Consider the following 21,254-nt stretch of genomic DNA (forward strand, 5'->3'; position numbering starts at 1 on the left):
CCAGTGATTTCGGGTGTTTTGGTTCCTGCAAATCTTCCATGCCCTCTGTAACCCTGGCACTGATGCAGCTCCTGTGGAGAGCATGGGCCCAAGTGAATGATTTCCAGTGAGTTAGAGATCCCTCTGCTGACTTTGCTGAGCTCTGGCTCACAGCCTAGCTGGTGCTTTCCATGGGATTTTTGTGAGAACTTGGTGTATTCTGTCTGGTTCACAGCACAGGATTCATGGAGGGACTTCCCTGTGTGGCATCACTGGTGAAGCTAGCTTGACTGCAGAGGGAGCTGTGGCCAAAGAGAAGAGCTACACGTATCACATTCCCAGTTTCAAGACTGAATTTCTCTTCCTATAGCTAAGAAAGAAAAGGAAGTTTAGCTTTGTTTTTAAAAATTTATGTACCTCTGCCTATGGATTTAGGCTTAAAATTCCCTCTTTCAGAAGAAAAAACCCATCAAAGACCTCAGAGATCATCTAAACTCAGCAGTTGTCCCACTTGATGAGACTTAACATCCTCACTCCTCCCTACACCTTGTTTGGTAGCTGCCCTCTGGGGCAGGCTGTGCTTGCTCTGCTGGATACCTCCTCTGTAGCAATAACTGAGAAATAAACTTCTAGATCCATTAGGCGGACCTTCAGAGAGTGAAATGCAGAAGCTGTTGACATACTTGGTTTGCTGTGTATTTTTGTGAAGCAGCAGTTATCCTATTAGAAAAGTTGCTTGAATTGAATCAAATTAAAAGCAAAATATTTGAAGTTATTTTGGTAATAATGTGTTTTAGTTTAGCCCTGGATTAGTGGGATATGTTTCTTATAGTTTGGTTTGCTGTAGATGTTCAGGTTCACATTGGAGGTACATGTGTGCTCCTAAATTGATATTACATCTAAAACTTTCTGTCCAACTAACTTAATGTTCCTGCAGTTTAGGTTAACCATGTTAGCCATCCTTGGACTATTTTTTTTTTATAGCAGTATCCCAAGTTTAAAAAAGGAGCATGTAAAAATTAGACACCTTGCTGATTATTCGGCCATCTGTAGTTGCATGAAGCCCCAGTGTTTCAGACATTTTTTTGCCTTGACATTTCACGTGTTGAAAACAAAGGGTTCCTGGAGCTTGGTAAAAGACAAAAAACACGGAGAAGATCTTTTGGTTAGAATTTATGTGCTATTTTCCAGACGAACAGCTCAGAAATGTCAGATTTAGTCTTGACTCCTGACCTTGCTGACAGCGTTTGCACACTCAGCGCTTTGATGTGAAGACACTTGGAGAGGTGCCAAAGGAAGGATTTTGAATCCTGGCTTTGGCTTCTAGTACTGTAGATCAAAGTCTTACTTTATGCAAGAGAAATGGGGGGGGGGAAAAGGAAGTTTAATTAACTTCATTACAGTTTTTTCAGAGTAGATTTGACTCTATAAGCGGATCTGGGATGCGGGAGATCCTTTTCCCGCAGTCATTTGTAATCGAAGTGGCAGTGAGTGATGCCCAATGTCCTCACACAGCTGTCACCTCGCCAGCTTAGAGTGCTACTACAGTGATGTCAAGAACATGATCCAAGAGCAGCTGGAGAAAGAAGTAATTGAATTTGGACATGCAAAATATAAAACAGCTTCTGCTGCAGACCTTGTGCTAATCTTAAATCACTACCTTATCTTGTAACTCACAAGTAATTTTGGCCTTCTGCTGATAAGGCTTCTTGCTGCCTCCCTGTACTGGAGAAGCGCCCTTGCTCCACAGACAGCCCCTTCACATCCCTGGAAATCAGCCCAGGAGCTCTGCAAATTCCTCCTCCAGCTCTACTCATCACCATTCCCACCTCTGGGCTGCCAAAACTGACTTCATCCACGTTCTTTGCTATCTTTTCAGTGCAAATCAACCCAGGTAGGATGAGCTTGTGCCAGCAGGTATTTAGGTAGGAGAGCCTGTTATTCAATTCTTCTCTAACTGGATTTGCAAGAAGAGGACATGGTTTATAAAACACCCATCTGAGTGCCTTCTCTGCTCACCACATCAATCCAATGAGCCTTTTGGCTTATACCAAGCAGGGTTTTGTGCACTGGAGCTTGTAGTTTTTAATTTAATTTAGTGTCTGTACTTTTCTGTTTGAGACTTCGAAGAGACAGTGAATAAGTTAATGGGTGTTTTTATGGCCAAACAGATTGGCTCATACCAGGAATAAGTAGAAAACACTGCATTCAAAGATGGTGTTTTCTGGGTTTGTTGTTGTTTTGTGGGGTTTTTAAATGCAGGCTGTTTGGAAGAAATGGGCAAAGGCAGTGCAAGGAAAAAGAATCAATCTTTAAAGTGACCTCTAAAGACCAGGATGGAAAACCTGTGCCTGAGCATCAGCTTCTGAGCCAGATTCATGTGCTTTTTGCCCCGTGTAAGGAACTTGCCCCAAATTCTGCATTACAAAAGCATTTCATGCTAATACAAAATAGGTGCAGCAAGGCTGAACAGCTGATGGACTTCAAAGAAAACCTGACCTACAAAATCAGATTGCTACAGCTAATTTAGGTAATCAAAGATTATGATGAGTTGTGCATTACTTATTTTTTCTAGTGTCTCTCTTGATATACTTTTAGGCTGATACTCTATTAATGTAAGATTATTAATAATATAGTTAGGTAAAATCATATTAATATAAAATTCCATGTGTGATTATGTGTTTAGGATTTTTAATATCCTTTTTCTGTGCAAAATCAACCAGTGAATCAGTTTCAGTATGAGCTTACATGGGAAGTCATTGGTATAGCTGATGGAGAACATGGATTTCATTTTTGAAGTAAAGATTAAACTGTAACAAAACCAACATCAGTGGCTGCACTGGATTATTTCTGTGGTTCAAAAATTCTGTTGTGGCTTGTGTGGCTGAATAACCACAGCGAACCCTGAGAGGCCTGTGCTGGGTCTGAGGAAAACATCGGGATGCTGCAGCTGAGAGTCACCCAAAAATTCCAGTAACTGCTGGGCCTGCAGGATGTTTGGGCCAAACCCATTTTGGAGACAGCTCCAGGCAAACCAGCTGCTGTGACCGTCCTGATCCCAGCTTCCCTTTTGTTAGAGCCAAGTATTCAGGAATCAGGGTAGTAGTGCAATCTCTGGCACAAGAAAGGAATCTCAAAAAATAGTGAGGCACATGACTTCCAATACATCCATCTCTCCCCCCTCCTTGTTTACTGCTAGAGCTTAAGCAAAGTGACTGGTTTGGTTTCTTTACCCTATTTTTGCATACAAGCATTGCTCTCACTCCCACAGAGATACATGTCTTACATATCCCAGTCCTGGGGACATTGATGAAAATAAAGCATTAACCCTCCTTTGACAATTTTGTTTCTGCAGAATCTCCTTTCCTTGGGCCCAAGAGACAGGAACTGGAAAAGGTGTGAAGCTTTCAACATGCTGGCTGAAGACTGATACCAACGTGGAATTTCATGGTGGTTTTGTGGACGCCAGGTGAGAAACTCCTGTGAAGTCTGAATGAGCAAAGTCTATAAAAGCTGAAATTACAGACCACAAACCAGTCCTTTTGTGGGCAAAGAAAGATGTTGAGGAAGCAACTCATCCTCTTCTGCAGAGAAATAGCATGCAGACCCAGGGAGTGTTTTATTCTGTACTCTCTTTATTCTGAAGGAGGAATGCCACGAGATGTTGCCAAGCAATGTCACAGTTACTGATTTTGTCCCCTAGCAGTGACACCCCACTCAGCAATTGGTACCAAATGCTACAGGCCAAGTTGCACCAATAAAAGCACCAGTAAGAGATGAGGGCTGAAGAATGCTGAGGTGAATCTGTCCAGTTGCTTCAAATGATTTATTTCTCTTCCAGCCCCTCTGCAAGCAAACAAGAGGCATCGACAAGACCACTGGGACACATGAGATGCTTAGTGGCACTTTGATTGAATCACTAAGGTTAGAGGGGTTTTAGGCACTTTAAAAAAATCCTGTGATCCTACTGGGCATGAGCTAGGGGCAGGTCCAGGAAAAGCTGGTTAAAGGCCCCAGGCATCCCTACACAGATGTGCTTTCAGAAAAATGCCTGTATGGAGGCAGCATTTCTCAGAAGCCACCTCTTAGAAGAAGATCTCATCCTGCTTGGTCTGAGACAGCTACTGTTCCTTTTTAAAATGCCAGAAAAAGGGTAAAAGCTTCTACATATAATCACTCAGCTCTTTAGAACCACTCACAAAATGGTACCAGGTTCATTAAAATGTTTTTCCAAGTGGAAGCTGGAGGTCTGTAGCCACAAGAGCACTGTAGTGTGGATGGTGCTGGGAGATAGGAGCTCAGAGTTTGCAGCATAAACACAGCTGGCTTGCAGTGCCAAAGCCATGGAAGGGTTTTGTAACAGGTAAACCAAGGAAAAACTCAGGACACCTGTTTGACATCTGTTCCTAAGGCTTCAGAGTGAGTAATTTTGAAGCCAATGGAGAATGCTCTCTGCCTACAACCCTCTCACACCCCTTTTTGTCCAAGAGCTGAAGAACCTGACAGGTTGGCATGAACCCATCACAGTAAATTTCGTAAGTGCTTATGGAATCTACAGTCATTCCCATTCATGATGTTTTGTCACTTAAAAGTCTGGTGAGGTCACTCTTGTGTTGTTAGTTGGAAAGAACAGGCATGAGTGTGCATTTCACATGGAGCCTTTTTCAGTCAAATTGAAAAAAAAAACCCCAAAGTTCAATATCCATGCAGTGGCCCGGTGGACACCTGGCAGATGTCCTTTCCATCAAAAACTGACTCCCCTACTGATTCATCCCTAAAACCTCAATCTTCTTGGCAGTCCAATATAAATGTGTGTTTCAGACACAGAAATCCATCCTTACGTTGTGAAAAAAATCAACTCCAGGTCACTTAAGACTATTGAGAAATTTTGGTTGTTCCTCTCCTCTTGGTAAAAGCGTTTCTCCACCAATCTTTGGACCCTTTTTCTCCTGGAAACATGAACCATGGAGAAAAGAAGTTAAACGTGTGGTAGGTGTCTCCCAAACACTTATCTGACAGAAGTTGTGGTAGGGATAAATTACCCGATAAAATATGAACAGACCCTCTAGGGATCTTGACATTCTAAATTTTTACAGCTTTGTTCAAAAGCCATTTCTCCACGATTAAATAAAAAAGTGGAAGTCCATTAAAACACAGCCTGTAGGCACCTGACAAAATACAGAGCTGCTTGGCTTTGCTGGGAGCTCATAAGGGCACAGAACCAAAGAGGGGGACAAAAGCACCACGGGAAGCAGCCGGAGTGCTGAGGTGCTCAGAAACTGCTGGCTCACACTTACCTTTAGCATCCCATCTCGCTCCCACTTGAAGAGGCCACAGTTACTGAAAGATGAAGATGGCAGGTAAGGACCACTGTGGTGTGTTTGCTGCACAGTGTGAGGGGATCCTAAAGCAGCCCCACACCCAGCCCATGCTCCTTGGCACAAGGGCTAACATTCCCCTTTTAGGGCATGGTTATGTGACTCACAACAAGTGACTTGTGAAGGGACAATACTAAAGTCCCAGTTACTGTTTCATGAGGCTCATTTCTTACCTGCAGGGCTTTTTTGGGAGCCTGTCAAGGGAAATAGCTCTACTTCCACAAGGACATTTGAAAAATCTCTTGATGGCATCATGCCAGAGGTAGTCGTGGTTATCCTGCACACAGGTCTCCAGAGGCTTGAAATAGGTGTAATTACACTGTCAGGGAGGAGAGAGAGAGAGCATGTAAGACCTGTTCTGAGGGCTGGCAACAGCTGAATGTTCAGAGGAAAGCATCCCTGTCCTCTCCCATTCTGAGGAGCCCAGCGGTTGGATCACAGCCCTAGACTTTGCCGCTGCTCCTTCTAGTGCCATCCTCCCCTTGCCACCACCCTGTGGTCCTGCTCCCACCACTTCACAAGGCACAAGTGTACCCCTGTGCAATCCCAAAACAGGTAGGGAAGGCAGCAAGAGGGAAAGTTCAGCAGGGGCTGAAACTTTGAAAGTAGGAGGTAATGCTTCCCTTCCTCTCAGTACATTTGGGACAGTCATAAAGCTCCACCCATCTTCCTGATGGCAAAGTCCCTGGAAATGCAGATAGAGGATTCCCACCCAGGGCTAATGTTTTCAAGGACTTTGCTTATTTTGTCACAAAATATGACGAACTAAGAGTCCTGGTACAAAGCACTTCATGGAAAAAACTGAGAAATTCAGGACAGCAATACCCACGGAACCACTGGCACAAGCACTGAGTTGAGATGTACAGCACAGCACTAAAGCCTGCCTTGCCATGTCTCAGTCACTCTGTGCACAGGCTGCTCTCAGCAACAGGCATCAGGGACAAAACTGTCTCCATCAATCCCTGCACTGGACCACAGCCAAGAGAGTGACAGACGGGAGTCTGCAGGATAGTCCAGCACCATTTTGTAGAATCCATGTTCCACTCCCCTGCTGTTACCTTGGCTCCCCTTCACTCACCGTTTTACATGTCACAACTCGGCATTTCACTGCTTTAATGTTCCTCATCTTCTCTTCCAGTTCTTCCTTTTTCACCAGTGGCTGAAAGTATTGCTCCTGCAGTTCAGCCTCAGCCTGTGGGGCACACAAAAGGGGTTGTGAGGACACAAAGAGGGGAGAAGCCACTCCATAAATGGCTTTAGGGTAAATTACCAGGCCTGTTTGAAGCAGACTCCAGTCTGGGAGCAGAGAAAGACCACATCTCTCTTGCTTCAAACAATCCGTATTGTACACGTGCTGCAGTTCACCAGCACTGAAACGAGCCACCTTTGAGATGTTTGAGTGGGAAGGTTTAACAACAGCAGGAAGTACTGAAATAAGCACATAACCCACAAGGACAGTGCAGAGAGAAGTCAGATAGGCAGATGTAATGTAATTAAAGTAATTAATGGAGTAGGTTCTTAGCCAAAATATTACTCCCCAGAAGATCTTAAAACAATTATGACTTCATGCCAATAAGCGTCCAAGACGAGCCCTATGCCATTGGAGGGTGCTGTAACCCTGGGAATGTGCTTAGCAGAGACCTCAGTGTCAGAAATTCAACCTCTCAGCTCTTCAGGGCACCTGCTGGCATTTCACAGCTGACATGAGTCACAGATGAAGGTGGAAGCTGGCTTTATGTGGCCAAGTAATGAAGGACAAAATAGGCACGCATCTCATTTGATTTTAAGGCAGAGGGATTTCTTTGATTATCCACCAATCGAGGAAACGTCACTGATTCTTCCAAACACAACAGAAAAATCTGATGGCAGCTGGCAACTTGACCTTATCATGGCTATGGCAACAGTGCTGACTTGCAGGCATTGTGCCCTGTGTGCCCAGAGACACCCAGCCCTACTCCTTGGGGCAATCTGGAGCCCATGACATGTTTGGGTGCCTGCTTCTTGCTGAAATAATGAGGAGTCCAGTCAGCTCCCTAGTTCTAAGACCTCAGTCACAGCTGGATGGAGGCCATACCTCTTTCAGGACATCTGTGTGCTTGGACTTGGCCTTCAGAATTTTCTGGAACTCTTCTGACTCCAGATAGGCCAGCTGCTGGCGCTGCTTCTTTTGGGCAGGTTCCAGTTCATCCATTTCTAGGGAGACAAAAAGGTTCAGTCCTACAAAACAAGGCTGTGATGCCTAAACTTAATCACTGCATGAGATTTTGGAAGTCTCAGGTCTCTCAGGCAGATGTTCAGGTCAAACAGCAGCCTTTCATAGTTAGGGAACATGAAAACAAGCTCAAATATGGCTTCAGAAAAAGTGTTTTTTTAAAATAACATTGTATCTTCTCTCAAAGCACTGTACTACAAATTTTCACATTACTCCCAGGAGTGCAAGCAGTGTTCCGTCACTGACTGATGAAGAAACTTTAAAGGGAATTAAACAATTCATCCAAGATCACACAGTAAATCACCAGCAGGCAAACTCAAGTTCCCACAAAAAATTCAGATACCTTCCCTGGTGGGATTAGTTCTTGGTTTCCCTTGGTGAAGTCAGCCATGCACTGCAGATGCTCAAGTTCCAGAAGAAAGGGAACAGAGATGAGCACAGGGAGCTATCAGAGATTACATCTCACACTTTCTCCACAGGGTTAGAGATTTTTTTAGTCTTTCCAGCAAACCCTTGAAGTCCCAAAGAGACCTAATTTGGCCTCGCTTTAGCACAGCAATTAAGTCCTTAACCCAGCAACTACTGCTCCGTTCAGTAGGACAGAAGCACATTTTTTCTATTCTAGAAGCTAACAGTACATACCATTGTCTGCTTCTGCACCTTGTGGCTGAGCAACATTTTTCTCAACTCTTTCAACTATTTCTAGGACATCCTCGACATCAGTCCGTTTCCTCTTGACACTGTTCGGGTCTGTTTTAGGAAGAATCTGGCCTTTTGCTCGTAGTCGCTGTATTGCAGCCAGCTAGAAAACAGGAAAGAGCAGGGGAAATGTTGGTGACCTGTCTGGCTCCCATGCTCCTACTTCCAGAAGTAGCAGAGGAAGGCTGTCAACTGGAAGAGAGAACATCCATTGGCCTGAGCATGGAGAGAAGCCCAGCTAAATTCCCAGCTCTGCCATACATCTAATTCACCACATCACCCAACCTCTTGTGACTTCCCAAATCATAAAATCATTCCTCCATGGGTGTTACCAGGCCTGGTATCTCTGCAGCTGTGCTTTATCTGTTTTTCAGAGAAATCAAATCACTTGAGATTTCCACATAAATTGCTAATAATTTGCAATGAATAGAAAATTGCTTACAACTATTCCTTCTTATACTCCCAGAACGCTAACGCTTCCTCATTCTAGCTGGAAGAGAAAAGTTTCTTTGACAAACAAATGAACATATTTTTGCCAAAAAAAGATGCATTCTGTTTTGCCTAGAAAACAAAATTATCCAGACTCATGACACAACGCAGTTAAACCAGTTACTTACCTATCCATCAAACAGAAAACACCTGCAATACACTGCACTAGCAATGCCAAAGAACAGCAGAATTTAGCATTCTAGGGGTTTTCAGCACAAATCCCTTACCTCAAGGGATTGACTAAAGGCATGGACTTTGGCACTAACACAGGTTTCCTGTGTGCTGGAATATAGGCCAGTGTGATCCCACAAATCACAAACTTCACTAACACCAGAACTGAGCTGGGCCATATCTGACCAAATACTCCTCTTCTACCAAACCAAATTTCCCTTAACCTCTCTTTAATACTTGAAAGATCCAAAGAGCTGGTACCTTTTTGGCTTCTGCCAAGCTGTCTAGCTTTGGCCTTGGAGGTGGAGACTTGTCAAAGAAGAGGATATCTTCTCCTTCTGAGAAGCCTGTACCTAGCTTGGGCCTTTGAGGAGTTGACATTTTTGCAGCTTTGGGAAACTCCGCCCCAGGCACTGGGGAATGGAGGGAAGTCTGTCTGGAGGAGGATGGGAGAGCAGGAGTGCTGGCTGTACCTGTGCTCTGGAGAAACCTTGTAAGACAAGAATAATTCATTCAATTAGGGACACAAGTCAGAGAAAGAAAGGTTTAAGAAACAAATATGAGGGGATGCAGGCTATGATTTTTCACTATTTGGCCTTTAATTACTACAAGAAACATACAGCAATTTGGGCATTCAGGAAAGGAAAACAAGACTGGTAAGAAGTCACTGGGTTGCTGAAATCAAAAGTGACTTGAAGAAGTCACCAGAAGGAGTGACTTTGACCATCGTTGTCAAAGCTAAAATCAGAGAGGCATCACACAAAGCTGGGAAGTAAGAAGTGAAAACACAGTTATTCTTAGGGCTACAATAACAGAACCCTTCCTGTGCAAGCCAGTGTGTCTTACCGCCTCTGAATCTCTTCAGATCTCTTTTTTCTGGCCTCCAGCAACTTCTGTTTCTGTTGCTTGAGCAATGCTGAAGCAGAGATAGACTGGAAATTGGCCCCTTGCTTCTTTTCAGTATCTGGGAAAAAAGAACAAACCAAAATAAAAAGCCACTTTTTTCAGAAGGAGGTAGAGTGAGTGGGTCTTCCTTTAGGCAAAAGGACAATACCTGTTTTGGTCCAGTGTTTGTAGAGGTTTCGTGCTCCAAAAGTTGGCTGTGCCAGCAGTTCCCTGAATTCTTCAGAACACTGCATGGGTCTCTTTGCTGCACCTGAGTGGAAGAGGCAGAAATACAACATGTTTGGAGTGAGGAAGAGAAGCAGGCCTGGCTTTAGAGATGTAGAATTTTCTAAGTTGGAAGAAACGGTTGCAGGTCACCTGAGCATTCTCAAAGCAAGACCAACCTTTACATTATATTTGGTTGCCCAAGGTCTTGTCCTTTGTCACAGACATTTCTACCCCTTCAGAAACTTCATCACTCAGTTCCTCATCAGCCTTGGCTGTCTGTGTTACTCCCACCATTCCCATTTTTAGGATGCTTGACAGTCCTGAAGCCTCCACACTTCATCCCTGGAGAATTAAGAGCAGCTAAAAGCTGCTATGGACATATACTATGTTGTCTGAAATGGAGGCAACTGATGGAACTGGAAGATGTAAGTAAGACACTTAAGTGGCATTTAGAACACAGTTTGAATAATCTGTCACCTGCTCTCCAAGGAGCACAAAGGTGTAATATTAAGTGCTTTACAGAAATAAAACAGAGGCAAAGAAGACTAGTGACATCCCAGGGACTACAAAAGGAACATGCTTGGACACAAAAGAAAAGCACTAGAAACAGGGTGGGTTCTCAGGAGGTCCCCTGCATTGCAGACCTGACTGATTTATACTTAGTATTCCTTAGCAGCTTTCAAGGTTGACAGAACTAATTTATTTTAATCAAATAAAATAAGTATTCTGCTTCCAAGTTCTTAAAACCTCCAATTCCCATTAATCTGGCAAAGATCTTCTGTCACTGTCCAAATACAGAACAGGAGACTTAATTTAGGGGCACTGATGAAAAAAAAGATGCATGGAGCTACACAGTTGCTTAGTTACATTTGCCTTGAAACTGTGATCTCAAGAGGGAAGAGGAGTTTTGACCAACTGAGAAAGCTGCCTGCAAATGACCACTTCTGCAGCAAAGTGACTGCCAGGTTCATTCAGTGAGTAGAAGGCCCTGGGACACCTCTAGACATCGAGCTGGAAACATCTAAAGAGTGAAGAGACTACTTGGGTAATTGGGTACCAATTTTCTGCCTGGTTTCCTGGACAATTGCATCAGTTCCTCTCACGACCAGGTTGGAGAGAGTGGTTTGAATCTTCCTTTTCGGCACAGCAGCTGCTGCACTAGAAAGAGGAAACAAATCCAGAATATCAGAGTATTCCCATGCTTGGAGCAAGGAGAGGAAGCCTTTATACCAGCCCAGTGCTACAACAAAACTCCAGCCACCCCAAAGGGCCATCTGTCTGCTTTTGGGAAGGATGAGAATCTAAACCTAAATTCCAGCATAATGTTTAGGATCTCCCATTTCTCGCTTTGTTGAGATATGTATTTCTTATGCATTAAAGGAAAACTAAACATAGATTATAACTTTGTTCACAGGTAGTTCCAGGATTGGAATTGCTTCATTACTGGGGAGTCACACCACGTATCAATCAGAGGGCACTGGTAAAGGAATAAAAGCTGTGTCCAAGCACAGCTGGATCCAGCTGTGACTCATCTTTGCACAGCAGTCTTCATGGGATTTGGATAAAGGACCTATGAGATGCATACTGATCTTGGTCACTCCTGTTTCCTCATTAACCCATAGTGACACTATTATTTCAGCCAAGGAAGACATGAGGAAATACAGAATACACTGATTCTGGGATTAAATGCAGTGAGCCATAACAAAGTACAGTTACAGTCTTGGAGACTTGAATGCTTGGGATCTCATGATCTCAAAGTTTATTAACCTACTGAAACACAAAGCTCCCTGGCTTCACACCACAGTAATATGGTAGAGGTAAAAACACTCCTTACCACATCTTACTACCAACTTAAAATTTTCCTATCAAACAGCAGCTCTGTTACCCCATGTGGACAGTAGGATCGTGCCAAAGGTGGGGCATTTATTTCTACTTGGTGAATGTAGTCAAGGCAAAGGGATCTCTAACTGAATAGACTCCCTTAGATACAGCTTCAGGCTCCCTTGCACACGTAAGGGAAATTCTGTTCAAAAGCAAGGGAAATAAATGGTTTATCTTACACTGAGGCTGCATATGCTGCTGAAGAGACTCCTCCATAGTAAAACCCATCCTGACACAGCCTCTCCTTCAAAGTGGGATTTTTCCGACCGAATTTTTTAGGAATGCGGCCACCAGAAAAGGTGGACTGCAGCTCTGCCCGCTTCGAGCTGAGCTTCTTGTACTGGGATTGTATGTGATACTGACAATATTCACAGTCATTCTGAAAAGAAATGGGAGAAGCCTGTTACAGAACACCAGCAATTACAATTTACTTCATTCCTCTCACCCACATGCATCCTTCTACAGCTAAACTGAAGTAACATCTCTACTGTGGTACTCCAGCATTTGGCCAACTAAGCAAAAATATGCCCACACTTGAGCAATCAAAAAAAAAAGCTAAAACTGCCTATACTAATCACTGGAAACAACCTTGTGCATCCAAGAATTTTAAGGCTATTCCTTGAAGTCATCTCATATCCCACCCAGGACCTCTTGCCCACATTCTGTATTCTTGACTGTACTCAATTTTATGTACTGTATGCAGAGCCTCCTCCTGGACTGGGTCTGCAAGCACAGCCTTGACTGGCTACAGGTACCTTCTGTATTTGTCTTCCTCCCACTTCACACACTTTCAGCTCCTTGCCAGTTCTTCATTCCTTCATTTTTTCTCCTCCTTCTAAGTGATACCCTACTAACTACAGCCCTTCTGACTGAGACAGGGTTCCTTTCAGGTATGACAGCATCACCATAGCCATGAAGTAACGTAATCCACGAGTCCTTTAAACTAGTACAAGTTAGTAATGTCCTAAAAGAAGGATCCCGACACCTTTTTCTCTCATCTCCAGTGCCCCACATTCAGGAACAAGTATTCTAAACAGCTTGCAGGCACACTAGACCAGGGAGCTCATTGGGTTAAAACCATTCTAAAAAACAGCCATTCCCCCCCAAAAAATCTCCTGGTTTTTTCTCTGGATGAGTTCTCTAGTGCAGTGCATGGAAGCTTGCACTGGAGCAAAGGAGAGCAAAAGGGTGTGGCAATCATGGGTCAAGGCCATTTCCTTTCACTGCAGCACCAGCCTTGGATTTAGGGAAATCCCCTGCTGCTGCACAGTGACAGCACAGAAACAGCTCCTCTGGGTTTCATTTCTCACTTTCTCCACCCACTTTAGTTTAGTTGCAAGTCAAGACCCAGAAACAAAAGTCAGAGTATCAGTACAAAATCAGCACCCAGATTTTCACCAACAGTTTAGGAACGCCCTGACTACTGAGATACAAACCAGATTCACAATCTGTGCACAAGGATCACCATTCTTCTTCCTGGCTTTGCAGGTGCCCATATCCAGAGCTTCTCCCATGAGGAGGATCTTCTGGGGATGGTCAACAGACAAACACACCTAGACAGAAATCAGAACACACCTTAAGGCCTGGATGGGCCTCTTTCTAGATGTCACTGGTATGTATGATCTGATTCAGTACCTCTGGTACTAACAGCATAGTCTTAAAATGCAGGCCTAGCTTAAGAAAGCCACATGTCCTGTTCAGATTGAGAAATGGCTCAGTTAAAAAGAAAAAAGTGAATTTATTTCTCACAAAGAGATGAAAGACATTTGAGTTCTATGCTCAGAGCCTCAGGAAACCAAAAAACACCTAAGGCAGATCTAATTCTGCTGTAAATGGTCCTGTACAGCTGCTTGGCTCTGATGCCATCATAACCTCCACATCCAGCAGGGGATGGGAGGAAGAGCTGTAACAGGACTCTCTGTCCCTCTCCAAATGTCTTGGTGCAGTCAAAACTGAGTCCTGTGCAAGAAGAGCATCTGCTTCACACAACCAAATACACCAGGAACCATGTCTATAGCCAAGGGACGATTTCAGAAGTCAGTTTTAATGTAGTAATAAATGTGAACATTTTAGCTAAGAAGAGCCATTCTTGACAGTTAAATTCAGCCCTCCTATTAAATGTGGTTTGCCTTTCTGCTCACCAACGGGACTATCCACTGCTTATTCATGCTAATTTAAGCAATTACATAGCTTAAAAGACAATTAATGAGATCCTTAATTTTTCTATTTGGAGAATTTAAAATGCAGACCACTACACGATCAGCTACTAGCCTGAAACTCCCCTTGAAAGAAGTAATTGGAAACAGGTTCCATTCCAGTGCAATTAAAAATATATTAATTTATTAGCAAAATGAAGGTGTCTTAAATGTTTTGATGCAGAGAAGTAATTCATCATGTTCTGCATTTATAAATAATTAAACAAGTGAACTACTATGTATCAACCAACATATATTTACATAATACATTATTTGTTTAATAAATCAAATATTGCTGCTTCTCAGTTGTGATTTTTGAACCAGAAGCATTTTGCAATTGTATCTCATGCTTGAATTAGAAGGGAGAAATGAGCTTCTCCACATTTTTCAGCTTTGAAAGACCTCTAGCCTGAAATAGGGGTTGCACTGAAGTAGCTGAATAAACTGAAATGAAAATACACTCCCTGTATTTGTGGAGGAGCCAAGTGCTACCTGGAGCAGGTTAAACACTGGAATAAACTCTGTGTTTAAATGCTTAATAGGACTTCTTGAAGTTCAGTTTTCCAGGAGGCCAGGAGCAAATACACACCATGCAACTACCTGAATGCAATTCAAACTGTTGGGCAGACTGCTGCAATTTCAACCTTAAGATGTGTTATAAAGCTAAATCTCAGCTAAACAAGGAAAGGTTCAGCTATAGGTTTTTATCTACAGCTGAATGAAAAATCCTCTCACCTCGTCTGAGCCTTCTTTAGGTTTCATAGGGTTGGCATTGAGCAGGCCAATGACTGTGCCTTGGTCGGTCTTCCAGTGCTCCTTGTGGACTTCACCAAACAGGAAAAGAGAGACGCACTCATTGAGGTCCCGCAGGTCGTTCAGCCGCCAGATGCTGAAGGTCCTGCCCTGGAACAGACATTCCCTTTCCTTTCAGCTTTGCTGCAGTGACACTGACCGCATCCTCTCTGGTTGTTTCTTTCGAGGAGCTATTCTGATTTCACCCCCTTTAAGGTATATTGATTTAGAAAAACACACTTTGTAACCTCAGTAGAGGTTAGATACAGTATCTCCAGCCCATGCTGCCGGTCCTGGGGTTCTTAAAGGCCAAAACAGCGCAACAGTACTGCTACCACCAAACTTTCTGGCATTAAAGCTGGGCAGCACACTTGCTTGTTGAATAGAAGTTTTCACCCCACTGAACGCACAAAACCACAGCACATCCAGATCTGTTTCATCAATGACTTTCTATAGGACATGTACAATACTAGATGAAACCAGACAAGCCAAGATCTTTAATAAAGAAGTTTTTCATTAACTACATGGAGCTGGCTGATTAAGTTGAAGACCTAGGAAAGTTTCTCAGGCAAGACCACTAGCAATTCACTCGAACTGAGCAAGGGATACAATGAAGTTACTTACATTATTTGCGCTCTGAGGAGTGACCTTCTTCACTATGACTCCAAATGTTACCCAGTCTATTTCCTCCAGATTTTCAGTAGCAAGTTTGTTCTTCAGCTGAGACAGTCGGATGAGCTTCCTGTTAGCCATTTTCCTGTCCATTTCGGCTGAAGACACCCGGGGTTTTCTAGATCCAGTGAAAGCAGGTAAAAGAGGACACATTCATAGACACAAATGGACAATCAAAACCAACCAGCACTTTCGTGGGGACACTGCATCTTGCTGCAAAACACCTCTGTGCCTTACTTCACCCTGAGGTCACTTGAAACAAAACCCCCCATATGAGAAAGCTACTGATGACACTGGTTTTTGTCCAAAGAGCTGCACTGCAACTCAGCTCCAAGCCTGCATTAACTCTGCTCATTTCAGACTAACCAAGAATGGCTGACTGAGCTGGGAATACAGTACAGGTTCTGGTGAGGACACTGTGAGGATTCAGAGTCCTCTTGTGGCCACACTGAGTATAGGGATGGTGAGTGGCTCCTGAGGCTTCTGTGTGGAGCAAAAACTGTCTCAACTGGAGCTCAGCTGGGCTTTGCACATAGCTACTGCTTCCCTGCTCCACCACTGAGGATATCCCAGAGAAGGCAGCGCTAATAAAATTAGAGCTTTTATTAGAAAAGAGCAGAGGTGAAAAGCCAAAAGTCAGTGTTACCTAATTACTGATCAACCAGCCATTGCTGTGGCTTTGTGTTACATCCCCTGATGACAAGTGACTAATCAGACATGGTCAAACCACACATATACATTGTGTTTTCTCTGCCATTACTGGAGGGGTTGTCCCCAGACAGAGTTCAGAGTTGGGCTGCTGACCTTAATCTCAGTCCTGAGAAGGCTTCCACAGACACTGGCTGAGTGGTTACACTGGAGCATGCAGGCACAAGAGAAATCTTCTCTCTGGTCACCTTACTGGGTGTGTTCCCTACAGCAGACTGGAGAGGCTGGAACGCCAGACTGAGGATTTGCCGTGGAGGAGGAATCTTGTTCTCTTTAGCAGAAAAAGAAAAGGGTATAGTTCCCATTACAAAGAATACAATAATTAATAAGATCTCTGCCACTGTGATCAGACCACTCCTGGTGTACTGAGTAGTATAACACTGTCCTGGATGTGTCCACACCACTGCTGGGAACTATAAGCTTTTGACAGAAGCTTGGTGTGTTTCAGTGAAAGGCAGACTGAAAATGGTACCTGCTGAGGATGCTTTTGATTTCTGCATTCCTTGCTTGGCTGGCAGTAAAGGATTGCCCAGCTGGGCTGAGAAGCTTGGTGACTCTTGCAGCTTCTGAACTTTCCTTTCCTTTAAGAGTGGACAGAGAGATTTACCTGGCCAAGGAAACAAAAAACTGTGAGACCTCGGGATCCGGACTCAGACTAAGTACTGCTCCAAACTATGTAATTCCTCAATAACAAGTCTAAGTCAGTGCCCCACATGGAAACCCTTCAGCCAAGTTGTCAGCTGGAATGCAACAGCTGAAAACGCCCCAAAGACTCTTCCCCATGACAATTTAAAACTTCAGATGTCACTGCAACATCACAGCTGTGGAAAGTAGAAACATCCCTCTGCTTTGCAATTTTTCCATAAAGTTTCATTACTACATCCAACATGCTAGAGCAACAAACACAGCTGCATATACTGGGTGTACCAACATCTGCCAGTAAGAAGGGACACTCAGAAGAGTCTGGAGCACTTAGTCATGAAAGCTGTCCAGTGTAAAATTAATCCATGATACAGAGACCCAAACTGATTTAATCTGTAGCTGTAAGAAACAACCTGCGTGGGAATGCACAGATCACCAGTGCTCCTTGCTACTTAGTGCCCACTTCAGGATTATTTTGTCCTGCCTATAAATTCATGTTGGTAAGCCAATAAATCATAAATCCATTTAATTAGTCTCATTACCAGGGGTTTTCTTCTCAGGGCCTGAACTGGATTGCTGCCCAAGAGCAGTCTTCTGCAACTGCTCCTGTAATGTCTTCATCTGTTCTTGCAATTTTCTCAGCTCAGCTAGGAATGAAAGGAGAAGAAAAAGGATAATAATGAAGACAGCAGGAAGCCATTGCAAATAGGGATTTATGAGATCCCTGGAAGTCTGGCAGTTTTACTGCATCATGGAAACTTAGAAAATGAAGACTTGAGTCGCAATGCAGATTTACTTGATTCTACACAGTGAAGGCAAAGTTTTCCATACAGCCTGGAGCTGGCTCCTCTCATAAAAATATTTTACTTAATTGTGGTACGTTCCTTCCCATGTTGAATAGAACTTTCCTACTCACCATAAGACAATTTAAATGGCTGTTGATTGCACTCCTTAGAATAAATAAGTGCTTCTGATATAATCAAATACACGGCCTGGACACAGGAACGCTGTGGCCAGCTCTGCTTCCACACTGAATGGTATGGCAGAACCTCCTGTCAATAAGCCCTGAGGGGGAAGGGACTGGTGTGCTGGTGAAAGATGCCAGGATGATATCTGATGCCCTAAACACTGAGCCAACATCACTCTTCATCAGACAATGCACAGGTACACAGGCAACCTTCCCCATCCTGCTCAGCACAGCTAAGCTATGTCTCTCTGGCTTACTAAAGTTCTCTCTTTCTTTTGGTAAAACAAGTTTGGTGAGTTTGGCCACTGAGCATTGAAAACCGAACTTAGAAACCTTCACAATGCCTTTAGTATTTCCTCTCCAGACATCATCAAGAAGCAGCAGGCCCTACCTCCTGCCTGTTAGCTCTCTAGAGACAGATTATATCCAATAAAACAGATCAAACATGCTGTTACAGAAACCTTGCAATTCTTCATTGGTTTTTTCCTTCCCCTGACTGGGAGCTGAAGTGGGGACAGTTTTCTCTGCCTCCTCCTCTTCCAGCAGGTCATCTACATCTCCAAACAGCGTAGCCAGGTTCTCCTTCTGCTCATCAGTCATGCTGTCCTCAGCATCAACCTCCTCAGTGTACGACGCATCATCTTCTGCATCAAAGAGCTCATCATATTCATCTGGTTCTCCCCCCTCATCCTCTGGAGCATCTTCCTCCTCAGGGGAATTCCTCTCCTCAGTTGCTTCATTTTCTTCCAGGAGGGAAGCCAACAAATCCAAGTCATCATCAGCTAAAGCAAAAATTAAACTCAGAGTTATTTCTGTCCAGTTAGAGGAAAGCTCCCAAGGAATAAAACATCCAAGACACGCTGATTCCAAGCTAATGACAACTGAAATCAGAGCAGCAAGTGGCATTTAAAAAAACCACTTCAGCTTTAGCTAAAGGCATCTAGAGCAGATTCTGATGTGAGGTCAGATGGAAATGTGGTTGCTCTCAGGTTGTGACACAAGCTGGCAAGTCAGCAGAAAACCTGCCAGCTACTCAGCACTGGCTTTCCCTCCTTTTTCCTCCTGGCAGCTCCTTGAACAGCAGCTGGTGTTACACAGAAAAGCCTGGAGCCCGTTAAAGATGTAGCCAACAGAGACACCCATGTGGCTTTTGCCAATGGAAAGAGAAGAGGGAGATGCAAGGCAGGTAACAAAGCATATTCTCAGATATGGTTTGCTCATGGAAAAACACAGAGAACAAAGAAATAGGGACAAAGGGACAAATAGTAGAGAAAAAGACAAGTACAGAGAGAGGAGTGGGGCAGACATAACAAAACTGAAATTCTGAACAAACCAAGAAAGTGATTTAGCTCTTGCTACTGAGGAAAACACCAAACCAGGGAAGGCACAGAGCAGCTTCACAGGAAAGTGACGAAAAGGAAGACAAAAGGCAATCTCAAAGGACTGTGCAAATAAACTCAGTGGAATGTAAATTCTTTTGCTAAAAGCCTTACCAGGTTTTCTGAACACTTGAGCTTATTAACTAACATGCTGACAAGAAGACAAGCTTCCTACTGAAAGTAAGAGAATTTTCTCCCTTACCGTCCATGGTTTCACCAGAATGGCTCCTGCAAGAGCCCCTCAAGGCAAAATATCCTCTGCTGTGGGGAGAACAAAAGTGATACTGTTAAAGTACATATAAGTCGTCTAGAAATATAAATTGTGTCCAGGCTCCTTATTTGACAACTTGCAGTCCACCAGCTTGGTTTTGCTTACAGCTGCAGATGAGGACTCCACTAAATTTAAAACCTTCGCATATGTTTTCTACATCAAAAGTCTGACCCATGCTAAACTCGCTGCAGCATAAGGACACTACTTTTAGAAAAAAGCCCATTACAGACACAGAATTTAAGAAATGCCTACCATGTTCTCATGGAAATAACCATTTCCACCTCACCATCCTGCCCCACAATTACAATTTAACTAGTTACTAAAGTCTAACAGTTGTTACTCTCAAAAGCGTACGTTCTGCGTTTCTCACAGCTTCTCCGTTTCATGGAGATGGCCCCGTGAAAAACAATCCGCACGGGCGGATATGAATGGCCCAGGGAAGCTTGGATAAGAAAGATGGGATATCCACTGAGGCCAAATGAGTCACAAACTCTAACTGTGCTTACACATCTTCCTGCTGCAGAGACTTTTGTTTCGCCCATAAACTCCACTTTTGATAGTTCTCTCTTTCTCCAGAATATTCATTTTCAGCAAAACTGCAGAACTCGCACGAGCAGGCAAGGCCAGTGACCACCGCGGACCCCGCGCTTTTTCCCCTCAAGGTTCCTCTCTCCGTTCGCCGCCTCCGCCACCCAGTGGAACCCTGACCACCCCCGGGGCTCCCTCCCCCGCGGCTCCCCGACCCCTCGGCCCCGGCTCCATCCCCCGAGCCCGCTCCGTGTGTCCCGCTCCCCTCACGCACCCCGCTCACCGCCGCGCGCGCTTCCAGCTGCCCGCCAGAATTCGGGCCGGCCCCGCCCCCTCCGCGCATGCGCGCACGCGCCATCTTTCGTGCTGGCGGCAGTGGCGCTGCCCGGCGCCATCTTGGCTGTGGGCGGGCGGAGGGGAGGGTGCGGGTATCCGCTGAGGGGGCGGGCGATGGCGGGGTATTGATTGATGAGGTTGGGATCACCCTTTCTGTGAAGAAATTCCTCCCAACGTCCAACCTAAACCTTCTCTGGTGCAGCTGGAGCCCGTATCCTTTCGTCCTGTCGCTGGTTGTCTGGGAGCAGAGCCCGACCCCCACCTGGCTGCACCCTCCTGTCAGGGAGTTGTAGAGAGTGATAAGGTCCCCCCATAGCTTCCTTTTCTCTAGGCTGAGCCCCCCCAGCTGTTCCTCATCAGACTTGGGCTCCAGCCCCTTCACCAGCTCTGTTGCCCATCTCTGGACACGCTTCAGCACCTCAATGTCCTTCTTGAACTGAGGGGCCAGAACTGGACACAGGATTCAAGATGTGGCCACACCAGTGCCCAGCACAGTGGGAAGAATCACATCCCTGGTCCTGCTGGACACATTATTCCTGATACAGGCTCTGGGTAAGCTCATTTAGCTTCAGAGTTGCCCGTGTCTGGGCGTAGTGGCCTCAGGGAGGGGTCACAGTAGGTGCTGTCCCCATCTGGATAACCTAAATAATGTCAACGCTTGTGTTACACCAGCAAATTCAATCCCAGTTATTGTCACAGGCAGTGGACAGAATTTTGTAGTTTGGTTCAGTATTTCTTTGGTACAACTATAAATACTTCTGTGAAAAATATTTCTGAGGATGTTCAAGCTCATTGCTGCACTGCAGTTACTAATGACAACAGAAAAATAATCGTCCCTGTAG

At 44.4% G+C, this 21,254-nt stretch overlaps 1 protein-coding gene and 1 long non-coding RNA gene across 4 annotated transcripts; one reads left to right on the top strand and one right to left on the bottom strand.

The window, feature by feature from the left end:
- Positions 1 to 558: 558 nt before the first annotated feature.
- Positions 559 to 4,219, top strand: LOC116442939. Its single transcript, XR_004239699.1, has 2 exons — positions 559 to 3,448; positions 3,821 to 4,219. It is a non-coding gene; the product is annotated as an uncharacterized LOC116442939 (long non-coding RNA).
- Positions 3,595 to 20,407, bottom strand: MCM10 (minichromosome maintenance 10 replication initiation factor). 3 transcript variants are annotated; one of them, XM_032106623.1, is made up of 20 exons: positions 20,351 to 20,407; positions 19,480 to 19,538; positions 18,360 to 18,680; positions 17,474 to 17,578; positions 16,762 to 16,896; positions 16,386 to 16,560; positions 15,534 to 15,699; positions 14,853 to 15,020; positions 13,359 to 13,475; positions 12,102 to 12,301; positions 11,099 to 11,199; positions 9,983 to 10,084; positions 9,775 to 9,892; positions 9,190 to 9,418; positions 8,212 to 8,371; positions 7,432 to 7,550; positions 6,436 to 6,549; positions 5,531 to 5,676; positions 5,277 to 5,319; positions 3,595 to 4,928 (listed from the first exon to the last, which is right to left on the bottom strand). In XM_032106623.1, exons 2-20 carry the CDS (start codon positions 19,484 to 19,486, stop codon positions 4,845 to 4,847), a joined length of 2,610 nt encoding a protein of 869 aa, XP_031962514.1. In that variant the 5' UTR covers positions 19,487 to 19,538; positions 20,351 to 20,407; the 3' UTR covers positions 3,595 to 4,844. The 3 variants fall into 3 exon arrangements, with proteins under 3 accessions (XP_031962514.1, XP_031962515.1, XP_031962516.1); XM_032106624.1 differs by having other exon boundaries at positions 20,360 to 20,378; XM_032106625.1 differs by lacking the exon at positions 20,351 to 20,407 and adding an exon at positions 20,055 to 20,192.
- Between the last annotated feature and the right edge of the window lie 847 nt (positions 20,408 to 21,254).

The sequence above is a fragment of the Corvus moneduloides genome, chromosome 4 (genome assembly GCF_009650955.1).
Source record: "Corvus moneduloides isolate bCorMon1 chromosome 4, bCorMon1.pri, whole genome shotgun sequence".
Classification (NCBI taxonomy): domain Eukaryota; kingdom Metazoa; phylum Chordata; class Aves; order Passeriformes; family Corvidae; genus Corvus; species Corvus moneduloides.